We start from the raw sequence: 19,210 nt of genomic DNA, 5'->3' as shown, positions 1-19,210 counted from the left end.
AACTTTAATATACTCAGATTCCTATAGGACTAACTAGGGGCTGTTAAAGCTTTTAAATTTGACAGTAACTAAAAAATCTAGAATAAATTTTTGCTTGCAGCCTTAAAGAACCCCCCCCCCCTTTTATGCCTTCTGCTTTAATCATTTTTCTAGAACAAACAAATGAGGATTTGGGGTGTTAGTGTCTGAAGATACAAAGGATTAGTTTCACTCTCTTACAGATCTTTAACTTAAATCTAGCAGAGAGTAGGTGTTGCATTTTGCTTTCTATAAGGACCTCAGAGAACTTAAATAGTGCCTCCAGAAACAAGGTTATCATCTGCACATTGGATTTACAGAGATTCTTAAAATCTAATTACTCTTCCCTTAGCATTTTTTTCTCTATATGTTGTATTACAGCTAGGCTCTCCAGAGAGAATGGTAATTAGGAGTCTGAATGATAGAGCCAGTTTAAGCCTAAATATTGTGATGAGCAGCAGTAGGAACAAATGGACACTAAGGGGCTTACAGGTACTACATAACCTCCTGACAGATTTGATGACTTTTTGAAATGGAAAATCCCTGTGGCTGAGAATAATGATGTTTATTATGTAATCAGTTTTCCACAAACCTGTAGGAAGATCTGCTGGAGCCTCTCTATACAGTTCTTATACCACGGTGTTAATACACTGGTCCCGTCAGTTTCACATCGTACCAAGTGCTCGGTCAAGATCATGATAAAACGCTGGAAAAGGGGTACAAAGTTCCAGAGGTGTCAGAAAAAATTCTTATACTTTGGAAACAATCACATTTTTGACCAAGAGACCTCAAAGGTATTGCTTGTTTCACCCTGTCTTTGTGGTGTGTATCCATAACTTTCATAATTCAATAAATAACTGTCAGTGTAGAAAAGCAGTGATAATGAGTTAGTACATCGTTTTTGGGAATACCCGAAAACCTTTAATGTCTAGATTACTTATGCTAGTAATTTTTCTTAGAACCTGTTCTAAGTACATAATCAGAAATGTTAACAGGAATGTATACACCAAAATCTTCAGGAAGGAAAACAATCATCTATCAATAAATAGATCAACAATTGGGAATAATTAAATATGAAAGAGGTATTTAACAATAGTATCCATTTTTTTTAAAGCAAGGAGAAATGCTCATGCAAGAATGCTCACTAAGTAAATAACAATTACTTCCAGTTAGTGAACTTTTATTTTTCCCTTGTAAATTTTTATATATTTAAGATCTTATAAATGAATATGTATTACTTCTGTGATAAAAACATTTTTTAAAATTAAAGAAATGTACTGTTTCTTTGAACATATCAGTGTCCCAAGCCAAGATACCTGAAATATGACAAGGAAGAGATTCTTTTGTTCACTCTGAGCAGATTCCACTTTCTCCTGCAGCCTTTCTATTTGTTCCTCAAGAGCCCCATCTTTCCTGTCACTGCTTCTGTCATCATCATCACTTCGCTACCGAATGCAAAGGAACAAAGGGAAAACACCATTTAGGACTGCAGTGTATTAAATCCCATCAAGTAAATCTAAGGATTTTTATTATGTCTGGTCAAATGCTATTTGAAGACTTGTATTCTATAGTAAAAGTACTCCCGTGTCCCAAACATACAGGCAAAACGTCCCAAGTCCTATGATGAGTACCTCTTATCTAGGCCAGGGAGATTCAGTGGCACTTGGGTAATCGTGGTAGATTTGCTATAAAGCAGAAGTAAGTTATGCCTTTTATAAGACAGCCCACTCAAGGAGGAAATATGTGTCACATTTTTCCTCCATTCAAAATGAAAACAGCTTTGAGCGCCATGGAAAATGTACAGCTGATTCTTGTTATTCACCATAATCTGTTTTATGAAATTGCTGGGAACCCTGAGTTTGTGAACACTGAACTGCTGCTCCTAGGGGAAATACAGGGTTAGGGTCTTGGGAGCCTCTCATCACAACACACTGTAGATCTGCGCTGTCCTCACAATAGCCACCAGCCACGCATGACACCTGAGCACTTGAAATGTGGTTAGTGTGACTGAAGAACTGACTTTTAAATTGTCCTCAAATTTAATTAGTTTGTAACTAGTTACATGTGGCTGGTGGTCACCATATTGGACACCACATATCTAGAGAACAGAGTGGTGTGAAGTCAAGTCTCTGGAGTTTGTACATGTATAAAATGGGGATGATACCATTTGCCTTATCACAGTATTTGAGATCTGTGTGTTTACATACGTGCTCAGGTATACATGAGTGTCTAGATGGAGACGAGCACTCGAACATGCTCTGGTTCATCTAAATCATTGAACTTGCTTTTACCCTCCACTATGATCAATGTGCAGAACTGGAAAATTCTGTAATGAACAACACCAGCACTGTCTGCAGGATACAGCCAGCTCACTGTTTCTGCCCAAAATAGCTAAAATACTTAACTTCTTATTAATATGAGAAGTATCTTATAGGCCTGGGAATGACCCCCCCACTACCCCAACCTTACCGGGGGAGTGGTGAACACGGACAATCTTCTCCCCCTTCCCCTCTTGCATCAGAAACTCTTACAGAAACACAAGTGTCCTCCTTCCTTCTCCTTCCTTTTTGGGAAGGCAAACATGAAACTGATCCAGAGATGGTGAACTATGGAGAAGTGAGGTTTGTGGCTTCCTAAACAGGTTCACCGTGCAGAACGAGAGAACAGCAGACCCCAGGTCCGTCCCTTCCTCCACTTCTACAAACAGCTCTGCATGATTTGGTCTCGAAAAAATAAGTTCCCATCAAGGTAATGAATATTCGCAAAAGTTTCTGGTATATTTTCTTTGACCATTTACAATCAACGCAAGACTTACCCGTTTATGTTGCCTTGCGAGTTTTTCTTTAGCCTCTTCTAGCTCCTTCTGGATCTTAAGAACGTGTTTGTTCATCTTACGAATTGTGGAGTGCAAGATTTCCCAAACAAACAATCTTAAAGTAATAAGGCATTTGATTACTATATGTTAAACTATGCTCATAGAAAATAAGACCTCTCAACTTTTATAACCTACTCATTCTTGAGATCTTATATAGCCTTCTGTTCTTTAGGCAGACAGAATAAGGCATATCTCTCCAGCAACAATTATGATTTTTCTTGTCAACTGTACAAAACATCTAGCTCCACCCATTACTCAGGTGAGCTTCCTGAAGGCAATATTGGGTCCTTGTCATTTTTCTTCTTTCCATCCCCTACTAGACACACATAGAAGGTATGTGTACATATTCGATGAAATGGCAAACCAGAAAAAACAGGTTAGGAACAAAAATACATTTTCTTCTAAACGTAAACACTAAGTATTGCAACTTGAAATGGAAACAATCTGAGGCTCATTTGCATGGTTTATACTGTTGATATTTAACTAGCGCAAACTCAGCCAATTCTCTTGAAACATTTAAGAATCTCATTAGTTGATAATAGCTATCAACTGCTAGGCTTTTAAGAATGAGATATTTGACATAAATATGTCAACTACTTTCTCAAACTGCTCAAATACCAGGATCACCTGAAAGTGCTTTAAATGTTTGTCGCATAAATATGCATGTGCTTTTTAAGTAGCTTCTTAACTGCTTGTATGTCTATACATTTGGTCTCCTAACCCCGGGATATACAGCACAGAAGAGTACTTCTTTCTGCAGATTTTGATCTGGACGATGACAGTTTAAGTGGAAGATAATAAACCAATCATTTCATAAAACTCAAGGTCTAGAATGTTAGCAGATAGGATAAAAGAGCACAGTATTTTAACTCTGGAAGGGGTGGTCAGGGAAGGCTTTGCAGAGTTAGAGTTGCAGATGTAAATCATTCAGGATAATGGCTGACACCTACTTGAGTTGTCAGTTTTCTGAGATATTGCAAACCTGAGAATGGTCTGATGTTGCCTTCATTTGTGAGTACCTACTTGGCTGGTATGATACCCTTAGACCACATTCCTTCACCCTAAGGATTCAGTTTATCTCAGACTAGTGTCCTCTGTCAATAACATACAATGAAGAGGATAAAGGTTGTAACGGATATTTGTCTTTGCAAGTAATTTTCCTTTGTTTCCTGTTTTGTGTCAACTCTTGCTGTCCCAGTCCTGATCAGTTATAAAGCCTATGGACTCAACTTCATGTATAAGAACCAAGCTTAATGAAAAGTCTCTTTATGAGGAATGAGTCTAGAATGAATCTTCTGTGTATTACATCTAGGACTTTTATGACTGAGGTGAGACCTCCCTCCCCAAGAGGCATTCAGATGCCCACCAGGCTTTCCTCAGTCCCTCCATGACGTGTAATCTATGACGGACTGTGATTTCTACCAGTTCCTGGGGTGCATTTCAGGTCCCCAGTGGAGCTGGAACTCCTGCCCATGTCCCGTTGTCTAGTTGAGACCCTGACATACAGCCTGATCTTCCCTCCCAACAGTCTGGATCCTTTATAAGCATTTCTACTTGATCGATTGAGTCCTAATTCAACTTACGTGTATCCCTAAGAGACACTGCAACCGGACTGGCTGTGTGGATTTCCACTGCGCAAGAATCTTTGCCAAGTCCAGTCCTACCAGATTGGACCTCATGTATAAGGGACCACATGTAAACTAATTCTTAGAGAACAGGAACTTTGTAAAATAATCCGTATTACCTAGTAAAGTCACGAGATAGTTCTGAAGAGAAGATCCAATTTGCTACTGCAGCACAGTCAACAATCTGTGTACGAATCATCTTATCTACTAGTACAGCAATCATCTACAATCAGAGAAAATAAATTATTAGGGTAAATGACACTTATATGTAGGCCACAATAATCCCACTGCTACAAAACTGAAGTTCATTTTCAGTGGCTATGGAACTGAACAATTTAACCATCAGGTCTTAAGATTTATTTTGCCTTCTGCTTGGCTCTGGTACTTACTGTAAATACAAGAACACAAAGATTGAGCAAAAAGAAAAACTGAATATTAACACTTAAAAATGTTTTTTTAAATTTTAGATGATATATACAAAATATATAATTTCCATCGAATCTTAAAATTTAGAAATACAAGATAGTTTTATCACAAAAGTCTTAATATAACTCTGAAATTTATTTTAATGCCTCTTTATAACACATGGTATGATAATAGTGTATCAAGATTTGACAAATCTGGAGCTTGTTTTTTAGAAACTGGCTAGACTAGATAACTATTTCCTACCCAACTGGAGAACCTTCCAAGAAATAAGCATTCTTTCTTATTAAGTACTTAAAATGTGCTGAGATATTATAATACCAAACCAAATCATAACAATTGCTCTTTAAAGAATGACTCAAACATCATTACTTTTTCAGAGCACTAAAATTACAGATTTAAAAACTGTTCTATAGGCAAGTCAAATTTCATGTTCTGCAAACTAAAACGATGGTATTAACTGCCTTATTTTTATACCTGTACAATCAGCACCTCAATATGTCTTAGTTTTTACCTGTGGATGGTTCCGCCAGACCTCAAACATGACTCTTAGAACATGTAATTTTCCTTCATCACTTTCAGCTAGGGTTTTGAAGACTTCATGAAACCTTTTGACAGTGGGGGAAAAATACCACATACAAACTTAAGCATTTTAATATTTTCAAAGCCTTTACAGTGTTACTCAGTTTACAGCGCAATATATAAATGCAAAATAACCAAACGTTAACCATTAAGGATATAAAAGGTATGATTAGGATTTCACAGTTTGTATGGAATTTGTCATAAAATCTTAGGAAAATTACAATATACTATCATTAGCCTAGGACTGTAGTTTACTGTGTATCTAAGAATAGATGAGGGCTAAGGAACTGTCTCCAAACACAGGTGCAGTATTCTGACTGTGCCTTCTGTGAGAACCCTGCAAGTCATATAGAGACTTGGAAGTTGAGATGGGGTGAGGAGTCTAGTTTCTCTGCTCAACTGAAGGAATATCTATATGTTCTTTCTTCATTTGGAACTGTAGGACGAGTTAGAAAGTTCTGTCTTTAGATGCCAACCTTTTGGGCGGCTCCTAAAAATGTAGCTGGCTCTCAGTTCTGCTCACCTTTTTTTAGGAAGATGCTTAGGCAAGGTGGGAACTTTTTTTTTTTTTTTTTTTTTTTTTTGCGGTACGCGGGCCTCTCACTGTTGTGGTCTCTCCCGTTGCGGAGCGCAGGCCCAGCGGCCATGGCTCACGGACCCAGCCGCTCCACGGCATGTGGGATCTTCCCGGACCGGGGCACGAACCCGTGTCCCCTGCATCGGCAGGCGGACTCTCAACCACTGCGCCACCAGGGAAGCCCGGGAACTTTTTTTTTTTTAAAGAAATAAATATATTTATTTATTTATTGATGCATGGATGGATGGCTGTGTTGCTGTGTGTGTGCTTTCTCTAGTTGTGGCGAGTGGGCTTCTCATTGTGGTGGCTTCTCTTGTTGTGGAACACGGGCTCTAGGCATGTGGGCTTAGTAGCTGTAGCTTGCAGGCCCTAGAGTGCAGGCTCAGTAGTTGTTGCACGTGGGCTTAGCTGCTCTGCGGCATGTGGGATCTTTCCGGACCAGGGATCGAACCTGCATCTCCTGCATTGGCAGGTGGATTCTTAACCACTATGCCACCAGGGATGTCCCAAGGTGGAAACTTCTTGACTGTGTATATGACTGTCCTATGGACTCAGGTTTTTCACTTGTTTCTCTAAGGTTTATATGAAAAAATGTACATTCTTTTGAATATATATACACGCAAACTGTGCTAACAGACTGACAGGAGCCATAGGATGGGGATTTTAGCCAGCACAAACCAAAACCCATTGTATCAAATTATATGATAATACTGTTAAGATCTTCAGTCAATAATTTTAGGTAAAAATTAGTATGCCATTGGTATTCACCAAACAAAGTTCTAAACCCTCAAGACAGCATGTGTGTTCTTGCTGTACTTACTTTGCAAGAGCACTGAAGGAGTGGCTGAATGACTTGGCTGCTAAGTGTAGCAGAGTCTGTACAAAGACCTCTATTTTCAATGGGTTAAAGCTGAATCCTTCATCTGAAAAATAGCCCACAGTAAGAGAGTTAGGAAAAAGTTTAAGTATAGCAATTTTTTGGTCCCTCGCCTGAATTGCTAAACAGATGGCACACTCACATCCAAATACCAGGTGAGACATTCAAGCAATGTCTTTGAGTACTAATAGATGATAAAAGACTATCACTGATTTCAAATACTCAAAATATAAAACTATATAATCTTAATTCTTAAGTTTTTGGGGATTGTTTCCCTGATTCTTCTATATGATCCATTTCTTTTTACAAATACCACATAGATTTCCTTGTTCTTATCTCTCTACATGGTGGCAAGATAATAATAATATATATAATAAATAATATATAATAAATATAGTAAAAGAAAAAAATACAGTAAGCCCCTAACAGTTAGGTCTGTGTCCTAAGATGTCTGAGAATGCCTAAATTTAACACTGTCATTTTGAATTACACTTTCTAAATACATTTTCTCTAACATCATAATACAAGTTTCTTAAAAAATCTAAACAAACAAAATCCCAATAATAACCCAAACACCAATAATGTTTTGACTGCGTCATTTTTCTGTGCACGTCATTATGTAACACATCTAACAACAAAATCCGCCCCCCCACAAATGGTTAACCTAGTCTTCCCAGTGGACTTTTCATCTCTTTTACTGATTTTCTTGTTTTAGTTATTGTAATTTTCAAGATGTTTTAATACGAGATAAAGCAAGTCCATCTCATCCTTTTTGTCTTAGCTATTGATGATAAACTTATAGTTTAATTTGGAGAGAACATCCAACTTTATAATATACCAAGTCTTTCTGGGCAGGAAACTCTCTAAAGTGAAAACAGGGAATGTTTAAGGGAGAAGATAGCTGGGTTCTGGGAACAATGGACAGGCCAAACAAATATACTGCTTTATGAGTATCCCATGAGATTTAAGAAAATTATGTTTATACTTTTAACATGGTCCATACAGAGTTCCATTCAAGAAATATTTAATTCCCTTACCATCATCGTCATCCTGGTTAGGATTTGGTACATCTTTCAGAATGCTGAAGATTTCATCATTGGTTGCTTTACTTTTAAAGGCAACAGCTAAACAGAGGGCAACCGAATGTCCAGGAAGAGAGTCTAAGCACAGAATGGGGAGGCGAGTAGATCAGGTTTTAAGACTATTGTTGCAATCAGTTAAATAACTGAGAAACTTAAAAAAAAAATTCTTTTAAAATACAGTACTCTTTATCCTAAGATCAATATTTATTCTGTATAAAGATAACCACATGTGAAAGTTTCATTTAATAGGGCAATGGTTTTTTCACCTAAAATAAAGCATAAGAGGTAATTCTTGCCTCGATACTTCCTTAAGAACACGGAGCTAACTGAAATTCAGAGTATGAGGGGTACTGATCTTCCTCAGGGATGAGGGTGAGGGGACACAGCTGCAGCTGTCCTTTGACAGTCCTCAAATCCCTAGGCCTCCATAAGCTGAAAAGCTGAGAATCAATGTATTCTCTTTCATTTTGGTCAATGTACCCTTCCTCCTCCCTTTCCCTAAGACGGTGGAAACTAAATTTGGGTTTGAACAACGTGAAGGCTGCCAACTTAAGACAGATTTTTTGCTTTTCTCTTTTGCTGAGTCCACACACTTGAATCTATGTAAGCCAGATGCTTATGTGCTTTGACTCCACATGTTTACTGGTGGTTAATATCTGTTGAGTCCTTACTGTATTATATTGTACCAGTATATACTGATATACTGTATGGCATCACCAGAACAACTACTTTTAATGTAAGGTAGATAAAGAGGTAACAAAAAATCAATTCTGATGTAGAATATGAGTTACTAAGCACTAAGCACTTGGAATGAATAAAGTCAATTACAACAGGTCACATGTGCTGTGTGCTTTTCTTGAAAGTGGGAGAGAAAAATAAGTGAAGAAAAAAAGAATCCTCTGCCACTGTGATGTCTACATTCTAGGTGGAAAACCAAGATATTCACATAAGAAGTAGCCAGAGACAACAAAAAACTGGCTTGCCAAAGGTTAACAAAATATTTAAAAGACTGGAGCTTGGGCTAGACCCTGGAAAGAGAACAGGAATCAGAGAACAGAAAGGGCTTAACAGAAAGGGCTTTCTAGAATGGGATAATGGCACAAAGGCAAACGCAAGAAAGCAGCATAGAAAAAATAAAAAAGGAAGTGGGCCTGGCTGGAGTGGAGGTTCGTTTGAGAAGAACTGACAAATCATAAAGTAGGAATGACAGGAGGGCCTTAAGTGTTAGGCTGAGTTATTTCTATGGAAAAAAAAGCTCAGTGTTCAACAAAAGTCTGAACTCTCTGACTGTATCTCTGAGCCAGTAGAAAGCAGAAATCAAAACTTGGCACTTACAAGTACCACATCAAGCTTTGCTTTTTCAGGAAAAGACAGTGGTCAAGAGCGGGACTGCTCAGTATCTGACTCTGGGCTTTACCACTCAGAAGCAATCTCACTCTGGCTTTACCTCTTTGAAGCCATTTCCTCATTGTAAAATTCGTGTAATAAACATACCCATTTCTCAGACTTGTTTTAAGGAATACGTGACATAGTAACATAGGAAATGTACTTCGCATTGGAACCAACCGAGTTTATTTCAAGGAAAACAGGTGTAGTCTGAGGTGCAGGTGGAGAACCAGGGGTACAATATGAGAAGGCAAGGGAGAGGAGTGAGTTTCCAAGATGCAAAGAACTGCTACACAACACGAAGTGGAAGGCTCATGGAGGAGCTGTGTTCAGTGCCATGTGAAAAGACTAACTTGGAAACTCCACACCTAACTCTCTACCAGTGCTCACCAATGTACAACCTTACCTTCATTAAGTGTAAAACACAAATGGCATATCAAATTATATAGGCCCCCCCCCGATTTATAGTGCAACCTCAGAAATGATGTGACCAAAAAGTAAGAAAAGCAAGTTTAAGAATTTACTTCTAGAGGCATACTGCTGGTCAAAATATAGTCTATGTGCACCTGTGTTCCTACACCTGCACTGTTACCAGATGTTAATCAGTTCAAGTAATCTGCATTGCCATAACAAACATTTTCATTTTATTAAGTTCTGGCCATAAATTCATCTTGCTATACTTAGCAACATTTAAAATAATGTCATAGATATAAACAATATTAAAAGAAAAAAGTAAGCCAGTAATAACTAAGTAAATCATAATAAACCTTCAAACTGATGACAGCAAATAAAACAATAGAGGTTAGTGAGAAATCACCTTTCAAACAGAAAATACAAACCCAAGAAGAGAAAAAGTTCACTTTCTCCACCTTAGATAACCGACTTAATACTTGCATTAGTACCTTTTAAAAACAGGATTTGTTTTATTACTTACTGCTACTTTCATCTCCATACTTGTAAATGCAGGTTGGGTTTGCAGGACATAGAGCTGAGAAGGTAGGAGGGACAATATCTAATATACGCTGATGGTAAGACAACCTACAATACAAATAAGAGCCTCAGAAAATATCATTCATCAGTTCCATTCTTCAGTAACATCCAACTTACCCAGAAGGTCACAATCTCCAACACCCTGGACTCAGCTGACAACCAAGAAATGAAAGGGGACAGGACAACAAGTCTTTTAAACTGTTGTCTAGGCCAGCACCAGAACTCAGGCCTTCTTCAAAACTTAATGGTTTGCACTGAGATATGGGCCACTGGGTCCACAAGCCTGGAGGCCAGGTAGGTGGGGTGGTGATGGTGGGGTGGGATGAGGTAGAGGAAACAGTTTGTATGGTTGGGAGACTGGTTATATTGCAGCAAATAAATACTTATTGAGGCTAATGGGAACCAGGTTTCTTAATGCCTGCAAAGGTATTTACAAATCACGGCAAAGGGGAAGGCTAGGAAAAAAATGAGATGTTTGGTTGGAATTGGAGGGATACACACATCTAAGTGGATATAAAAATAGTTACAGATGTGTGTGTGTGTGTGTGTGTGTGTGTGTGTGTGTCCATCCAGAGGGCCTAGAACCAATGACACCCCAATAGCAACAAGCACATCAAGTGTCCAGACCTTGCTTCCCAAGTGCCATGCTCCACTAAAAGAAACTCGGGCTCCTTGAATAAATAGATGATTCCAGGGAAGGGGCAAGGAAACACAAGATAAGCCTGGAACATCTTGTGCCAGAAATAAGGAAATGCTCAATGAATGGAGGGGGACATTAAAGAAGAAAAAGAAAAGGACACAGGAGCCACAAAGGACTCCCAATGGACAAATCAGGGACAATTTCAGCATCATAATTAATAAAGACAGTAATGAATTAGAACCCACTGAATGAAATAGTCCCTACTGATATATAAACACAGGAATTAATAAATGGGTGAAAAATGAAAGCTCTTTCTTACAGTAGAATGCCAACTAATAAATGTAGAAAGAATAATAGACAAAGAGAATCATCACTTGGCAATTACCATAGTGGTGACAGATAAAAGTACAAGTTGTCAGTGGAGGTCTGATGAAGAACAGGATGTGAGTGTAACCTCCGAGTATTTCCCACAAAATATTAATCAACTACAAAGGGAAAAATGGTGAACTTAAGTTAGAGAAGCCTGACATGGCCATGTAATCAAGGTTAACATCTCTAGTGGTGGGACAATGCAAGACTTGAGTCATGAGGGCGCATCAAGGCAACACAACAAAGTAAGGCCTACATTCTTTAAAACTGACAAGGACATGAAAGATAAAGAGTAATAGCTGTTCAAGATTGACTGAAGAAAATGACAAGTAAATGCTACATATGTTCTATCCAGGAATTTTGGATCAGAAAAGGAAAAGACATTGTTGGGATGGTTAGCAAAATTTCAGCAGCACCTGTGGATCGTATAGTGGTATTACTGCATCAGAGCTCATTTCCTGATTTGGAGAGCTGTATGCTGGTCATGTAGGATAGTGTTTTTGTTTTGAGGAAATATACAACCGACCATTAAAGGATGCTTGGACATCGTATCTGCAACTTGTTTTCAAAGGGTTCAGGAAAAGACCAATATAAAGGGTAGATTATATATACAGAGAGGGAAAAAGGACTAGGACATTAGAACAAATGTAGTAAAATGTTAACTAGGGAATCTAGATGAACATGATACAGAGCTCTATTTTGGCAATTTTCCTGAAATTTGAAATTATTTCAAAGTCTATTTGACAAAAAAACCTTACTGGCTTAATTCACATAGAATCCAGATGGCATGGTTGCCCAAGTTTTTCAGCCTAAATCTTTATTAAACTGAAAGGGAAGAGAGGTAGGTACTTGGAATTTAAAAATAATATTCTAGACATACATCACAAATGCAGAGAAAGGAAAAATACCCCCACAGAAATGAGAAGACCTAAGCCAAGGAGAAAACACGAAGAACTTACCTCATACATTTTTCTAGAACTTCTCTTACAAACTTTGGTTTGGGACTTTCTGGATCTTGAGTAAGACAATCTGACCTAATGAGGAAATATAGTTTTATAAGTTCTTACACATGATCTGCACCTATACCTAACTTGTACTTAGCTACAAATAGTTCCCTTCTACCTAAATTATTACATTTATATACATACCAAAAAAAACCTAAATCTTTCAGACCATGAAAAAGATTGCTTTTATAGTTTTAAATATTAACTTTTTTAAAAAATGGTAGACTGTAGAGAGAAGAAAGATATAATATACATAACACTGCTTACCAATCTTCCCAGCTCCAACGGAACTGGAAGTTACTTAGATGATGGGAAAACCAATTAATAAACCTATACAGAGAAGTGGGGTGGGGGGGGACAGAAAAGGATGAATGGTTGCAATTTATAACAGGAACTTACATAATCCTTCAGACAAAACCCGATTTCCCCCCTACCTACAGCTGTATTTTCTCTTGCCAGTCACCCTTTTCTGTGCAAATCCTGTAACTCACCTTCTACTTCAAAAAGTAACAGTCCCCCATCTCACTCCTCCTAACAGTGCTATCCTTTTTAAGTGAATAATAGATATGATTCACGTGCCTGTTTTATATCAAGTACCTTATATATGTTTATAATTTCTCACAATAACTTCTGAGGAATGTATTATTTTCCCCATTTAACTGACAACAAAACAGAGGTGTGAGGTGCAAAAATAAAAGATTAAAAACGTTTTATAAACGGACGAGCCAAAGTAGTCTCTCATCATACCACACCCTTTCACCACAAACAACAAACTATACCATAAAGCCCCCTTTTCTCTTAAAAACACATCTGATCTCTCTGACTAGATAGGGATCACCTTAGTAGACTGTATAACTGTGAAATTTTTAAGAGCCCAATGAACACTTGCTGAATGAATGGCATAATAGGGATGCCCAGCACAACTGATGGTTTATTAATTAGACTGGGAAAAAAACCTCAGCAGAGGGGCTTCCCTGGTGGCGCAGTGGTTGAGAGTCCGCCTGCCGATGCAGGGGATACGGGTTCGTGCCCTGGTCTGGGAAGATCCCACATGCCGCGGAGCGGCTGGGCCCGTGAGCCATGGCCGCTGAGCCTGCGCGTCCGGAGCCTGTGCTCCGCAACGGGAGAGGCCACAACAGTGAGAGGCCTGCGTACCGCAAAAAAAAAAAGAAGAAAAAAAAAAAAAAAAACACCTCAGCAGACACCTTCTTAAAGCACATCCCTCATGTATCTATAATTTCAGTCATTAAAATTACTCAATAGGTCAACGACACAGGATAGCCTTTACTGATAATTTTCAAATATCGCATTTGGACAGTAGACATGACAGATTATGGAAAATGTTCAGTATCTGTCCTGATCTACTTTGGAAAACTGACAGAAGAGAGAACACCAGCTAATAAAGGTAGTACGTATACCTCACCCAGAAGATGACAACGGGCATGAAATTACCACAGCTATAAAAATCCAATATGGCTTTTTGTATAAACTGAGTCTTGGAGCTGTAGTCACATAGTAGCTAATTATTTTAGAAGCAGATACTGTTCATAAACAAAAATACATATATATTATATAAACATAAATATACAGCATTAGACTCTGCTTCTACATATGGGTTAGCATAAAACCTGTTTTAAAAGCTTACCTACTCAATTACAGAGGGAAAAGTGTAACCATACCAAAGAACCAAACAATGCAATTAAAGAAAACTTCAGTATGGGCATCACTTCATATTGAAAATTAAACTAGAAAGTGTAATGTTATAACAATTATGAGTTTTATTATATAAAGGATTATCTGGGGGAGGCAAGAAAGAAAAACCAACTTGGAAATTCTTAAAAAGGCGAATGTTTTCCTGATCAAATTCTTTTATAAAGTACAGGGAGCAGAAGCTGCTAACACTCAGTACAGAAATAAGGCAATTGCTATACCTGTCTACACATGTAGTATTCATCGTATCCAAACGCATGTATAACATTTCAGTTGCCTGTGCAAGCTGTGAATTTCAGGATAAGGAAAACTATACTCTCCTTGAAAATAAGCTGTGATAGAAAAAATAACATTTCTTAGAAGTCTATATAATGACTAATAATGCTGAGCTTCGTTTCAAGTAATTGATCTTTGAGGTATCATTGATGTACATTTGCTCTGTATACACCCGTGAAATCGAGATAATGAGCATTTACATCATCTCCAAAAGTTCCCCGTGCTCTTTTGTCATCCATTCTCCCTTCTTCCCCTCATTTATGCCCCCAAGCAAATATCAGTCCTGCTGTCACTATATTACTTTGCATTTTCTCGGATTTTGTGTAAATGGTATCATATAGTATGAATTCATATTTGTTTGGCACCTTTTATTCAATATATTCTGCAATTCATTCATGTTGCTGCCTGCGTTGAAAATTTGTCCTTTTTGTTTTTATTATTACTGAGTAGTATTCCACTGTATAGCTGTTAACAAAATTTGCTTATCCATTCTGTGTTGATGGATATTTGGATTGTTTCCAGTTTTGGGTTATTACAAATAAAGTTATGAACATTAATTCTCTTGGGTAAATACTCCAGAGCAGAATGGCTGGACTGTATAGTACACGTAATGTTTAACTTTTAAAGAAATGCCAAACTGTTTTCATGAAGTGACTTAAACCCACAAGCAGAAATATTTAATAATCTGTTAAAGTCAGGCCAAACAGAGTACATTAAAAACAAAGGAAAGGATACAACTTGGGGTAGAGAGCCAGGCTGAAGTTTACACAGTTCAATGAGAAGTGTTGTGTACATCACATCAATGTGAGGGGGTGTTGGAAGTTGAAACAGCTCTGCAAAGATCACCTACAAAGGAATCACAAGTCAGAACTCAATTCAACAGCTATCTACACATTTCTACTATTAGAAACACCTCAATGTTCTAAACTCTAACTCTATGGTATTCATAATAAAAAATATTACTTTTTAACCTTTAAAATTATGCTCTTTAAAACACAAAGATCTACAATTGAATACTGTAATGAAGATTTCTTATCTCTATAACTCAATCAAATAAGAATATGCAAAAATTAATGCTTAGTTGATACTTCCAGAGAACTGTCCAATTTCAACTCTGGAAGTATCAGAGTTAATTCAGGGAGGTACAGTTTACTGGGGACTCACAGATCCACCAGAGTTTCATTTCTATAAGAAGTAAAAGTCCTTTGTAGACTCGGAGGATGGGAACAGAAGATAGTTAACTCATTCTACACTGTTACCGTATTCTTGGTATTCCAAGACTTTTTTGCCATGCTCTTGTTCACAAACTTGTTTCCATCCTCCTTCTATTTGTGGACCATCTACCTCGACTTCTAGAGCCTGGTCTGCATTCCTTCTCACTCCCATCTCCTACACTTTTGTATGAATTTCTACACATTTTGCAGATTTAAAAATGTGACTTATATTTTGCATTTCAATTGACATGTCAGTGAGTCAAGTTCATAGCCTAAGCACACTCTCAAGTTCTATAAAGAGAACAGATGCAGCATTTCTAAGGAAGTACATAGGTAGAATATGAATAAAAAGTGAATCAAATGATACATAATTATGCTCACTTTGAGTATTTTAACATAAATGAATAATGCAGTTGACAGTTTGACCCACAGGCCAAGTGAAAACACTGTTTTTTGGGAAATAAATCTCTACAAGGTGTTCAACTATGCTACTAGTATCATCCTTCTGTATGACTTCATATGGAATCAAAAGCATTATCTATTTTTTTCCACTTCTAAAACAACTGGCTCTTTTGATTTCTAAGAATAAATAAGGATTCCTACTTATCCCTACCCTGTGATACAGGAAATAATACACTAGTCAGGGGTATGCTAGTAATAAGAGGCCAGATAAACACAGTTAAAGATGGGTTATCTGCCTAAAGAATACAATACTTTAAAGTATTTAAGCCTCTTATACATCTGTTAAGTGGACAATGTATTGATAGAGTTAGAGGTAACTTACGTTATCCATGATAACTATTCATGAATGAAGATATACTATCAATATATAAATAAATTATAGGCAACTCAAAATTCCATTTGTACACTGGGCTTAACCTCTTTCCTCTTTACTAACATGGCTAACAGAGCTCCAAAACTGAAAGCAATTTCCTCTCTTCTCTATTAATTCTCAGCACCTGCCAAGTACCAAGAACAACAAAAAGGCCAAGAGTAGATTACACTTTACAGTCAACAGAAAGATTCTGAAACTTAAAAACAAACTCCATTTGGAATGCATACCTCAACTATGTGGTAGTTCAAGGGGATCTTGTTCTTCCCAGGATAACTCACTAGCTGTGCAGCACTATAAAAAGTGTAATTTAAGTTTAATGAGTACACACAGATATATGAAAAACCAAATAAGCAGTTTCAAAAACAGTGTATGTAGATATAAAGGAAATCTTTTCTGAAATGTTCTAGATTTCAGTTACTTCACTTAACTACAGCACAGATTATTCTGTCTACCATAAGGAAGCTCTTTAATGCATGCAAAACTCCTTGAAAGATCAAAAGGAGTGTTAAGTGGGCTTCCCTGGTGGCGCAGTGGTTGAGAGTCCGCCTGCTGATGCAGGGGACACGGGTTCATGCCCCGGTCCGGGAAGATCCCACATGCCGCGGAGCGGCTGGGCCCGTGAGCCATGGCCGCTGAGCCTGCGCGTCCGGAGCCTGTGCTCCGCAACGGGAGAGGCCACAACAGTGAGAGGCCCGCATACCGAGAAAAAAAAAAAAAAAAAAAAGGAGTGTAAGTAATAATAGTAAGGTAGTATATTCAGATCTACTAACTTAAAATGTTTTATAAGGTAGACCATTCCCAAAATACTATATTCCTTTCCATTTTAAGATCTAAACCAAAACTTTCCAAGGTTTCAGAAAATATTAAAAATAAACTTTTCTAACTGCTAGGAAACAGCAAAACCATTAGTATTCATTTATTCCCACAACATTCATACCAAAAACAGCTTGCCATTCAAGTTAATTTGTCCAGAGCACATGGCAAATATCCACACAAAAGAGCAGTATGCATATTACTACAAAGCACTATAGTACTATACAGCATCCAGGAAAGTACTATTTGAGGGTGAAGTGCCTCCAGAAAGCAAATCAAGTGTTTTAGAGATCAGTCTTAGCAAGACAGGGCATCAGGAAGAGAGGAAGATTTTCTTACTCTTAACGTACATTTTGCTCTTACTAAATCATCAAGATTGCTACTTTTTCTCCACTCTAATAAAAGTACCATGAAAAGCATCTTACCAAGTCTTCCTTTCCTTCCAGTGGGACTTAACGATGCAGTGAAGATTCTCTTCTATTACAAATCTTTCCACTGAATGACTCCCTGGCATTACAGGACCCTGGAAAGAAAACCAAATGCATATACTCCAGACCTAGACAAAATATTGTTTTTCATTTATTCAACAAATATATCAGAGCTTATTATGTTCCAGACACTGTATTGGATGCTGGGGATAAAAGTTCACAAGTGTGAAAGCTCTGTATTTCAGCAAATTTTATTGTTGTGTTCACTTATGTCTACAAGAGAATTAGAATGTCAGCTATAGTGTTTCTTCTACATCTGACACTGTACTATCCTTGCCCACTTCAAGTCTTAAATGAAGCAAACTAAATAATTTTTGTATATTATTAGTCCTACACAGTTTATTTTTTGAAACCATGGGACTGGATTACTTCCATAAAAAACATGGAGAGAGGGAAAATTTTGTCTCGAACACTATGTAGACACAAAAAAATCATGTATGCATTGAAAGATATCCACACTACGCTGTTTTAAAAAAGGTTAAAGAACATTACCTACATAATATTGTTTAATTAAAAAAATATGCATAGCAAACAGGTTCCATGAGTTTATTTACTTATTATTTACTACTTATTGGTGACTTTTACTTTAATCTACTTTATCATTTCTAATTAAAACAAAACAAAACATTTTTTGAAAGCCCAGAACAAAAAAACAAATCCTCTTCAAACAGATATTTTGCATATTTATGCTCTTCTGGCAAAAGATGATGGGCACATTACAGAGGCAACACCAATTAAGTACAAATAGTACAGAAGCAAATTTTGAGGTGTCATTCTAATGTTCCCCTTGTACAAATAAATACCTAATCACAAAGATTCTAACAGTCTTATTGTAAATTAGACTTCCAATTATATATACTCTAATTAGACCATTACATAAAGATGACTAAAAGCATTTTATTATGTATGCAATATTGCAAGTGGGTAGCAAGTTGATAATTTTGTATATATAACCAATTATCCAACAACTTTTTACCCTGAGATAGAGTATACATACGCTAAAATTTCCCTGGTCATAAGCAACTTTCCGTAGAACAGAAGAGAGAAGACAGGGGAGGAAAACTCAAGTTTGACCTAAGGTGGTAACATTGGTTCTTACGCCAGTGGTTCTCAACTGGGGGAAATTTTGCCCCTAAGGGGACATCTGCCAATCTCTGGAGACATTTTTGGTTGTCACAACGGACATGCTACTGGCACCTAGAAGGTAGAGGCCAGGGATGCTCCTAAGCATCCTACAATTCACAGGACAGCCCCACAACAAAGGATTACCCAGCCCAAAGCATCAGTTGTGCTGAGGCTGAGAAACTCTGCTCTATGCTGACTGGAATGTACTAAGCAACAGGTATAGTACTTTAGCCAGGCGAGTTTCTTTTCAGAACCAGCCCAGTGATCACTGTGCTTGCTGCCTGGGTATTAAAGTTAAGAC

General features: G+C 37.5%; 1 protein-coding gene across 2 annotated transcripts in view; it reads right to left on the bottom strand.

Annotated features, from left to right (window-relative positions):
• The window catches only part of NCBP1 (nuclear cap binding protein subunit 1), a 41,342-nt gene that overhangs the window by 975 nt on the left and 21,157 nt on the right, over positions 1-19,210 (bottom strand). For both annotated transcript variants that reach the window (XM_081236592.1, XM_081236593.1), the window contains 14 exons: positions 17,722-17,819; positions 16,711-16,774; positions 15,170-15,280; positions 14,380-14,444; positions 12,716-12,778; positions 12,404-12,478; positions 10,380-10,483; positions 8,015-8,137; positions 6,921-7,023; positions 5,456-5,549; positions 4,638-4,741; positions 2,834-2,948; positions 1,335-1,463; positions 611-724 (listed from right to left, as the gene is read on the bottom strand). In XM_081236592.1, coding sequence (XP_081092718.1) covers positions 611-724; positions 1,335-1,463; positions 2,834-2,948; positions 4,638-4,741; positions 5,456-5,549; positions 6,921-7,023; positions 8,015-8,137; positions 10,380-10,483; positions 12,404-12,478; positions 12,716-12,778; positions 14,380-14,444; positions 15,170-15,280; positions 16,711-16,774; positions 17,722-17,819 — 1,362 coding nt within the window. The remainder of the gene's footprint in view (positions 1-610; positions 725-1,334; positions 1,464-2,833; positions 2,949-4,637; positions 4,742-5,455; positions 5,550-6,920; positions 7,024-8,014; positions 8,138-10,379; positions 10,484-12,403; positions 12,479-12,715; positions 12,779-14,379; positions 14,445-15,169; positions 15,281-16,710; positions 16,775-17,721; positions 17,820-19,210) is intronic.

This window comes from Mesoplodon bidens (assembly GCF_964165515.1).
Source record: "Mesoplodon bidens genome assembly, chromosome: 6".
NCBI lineage: Eukaryota > Metazoa > Chordata > Mammalia > Artiodactyla > Ziphiidae > Mesoplodon > Mesoplodon bidens.
The sequence above is the reverse complement of the archived record's forward strand: the minus strand, read 5'-3'. Positions and strand labels throughout refer to the sequence as shown.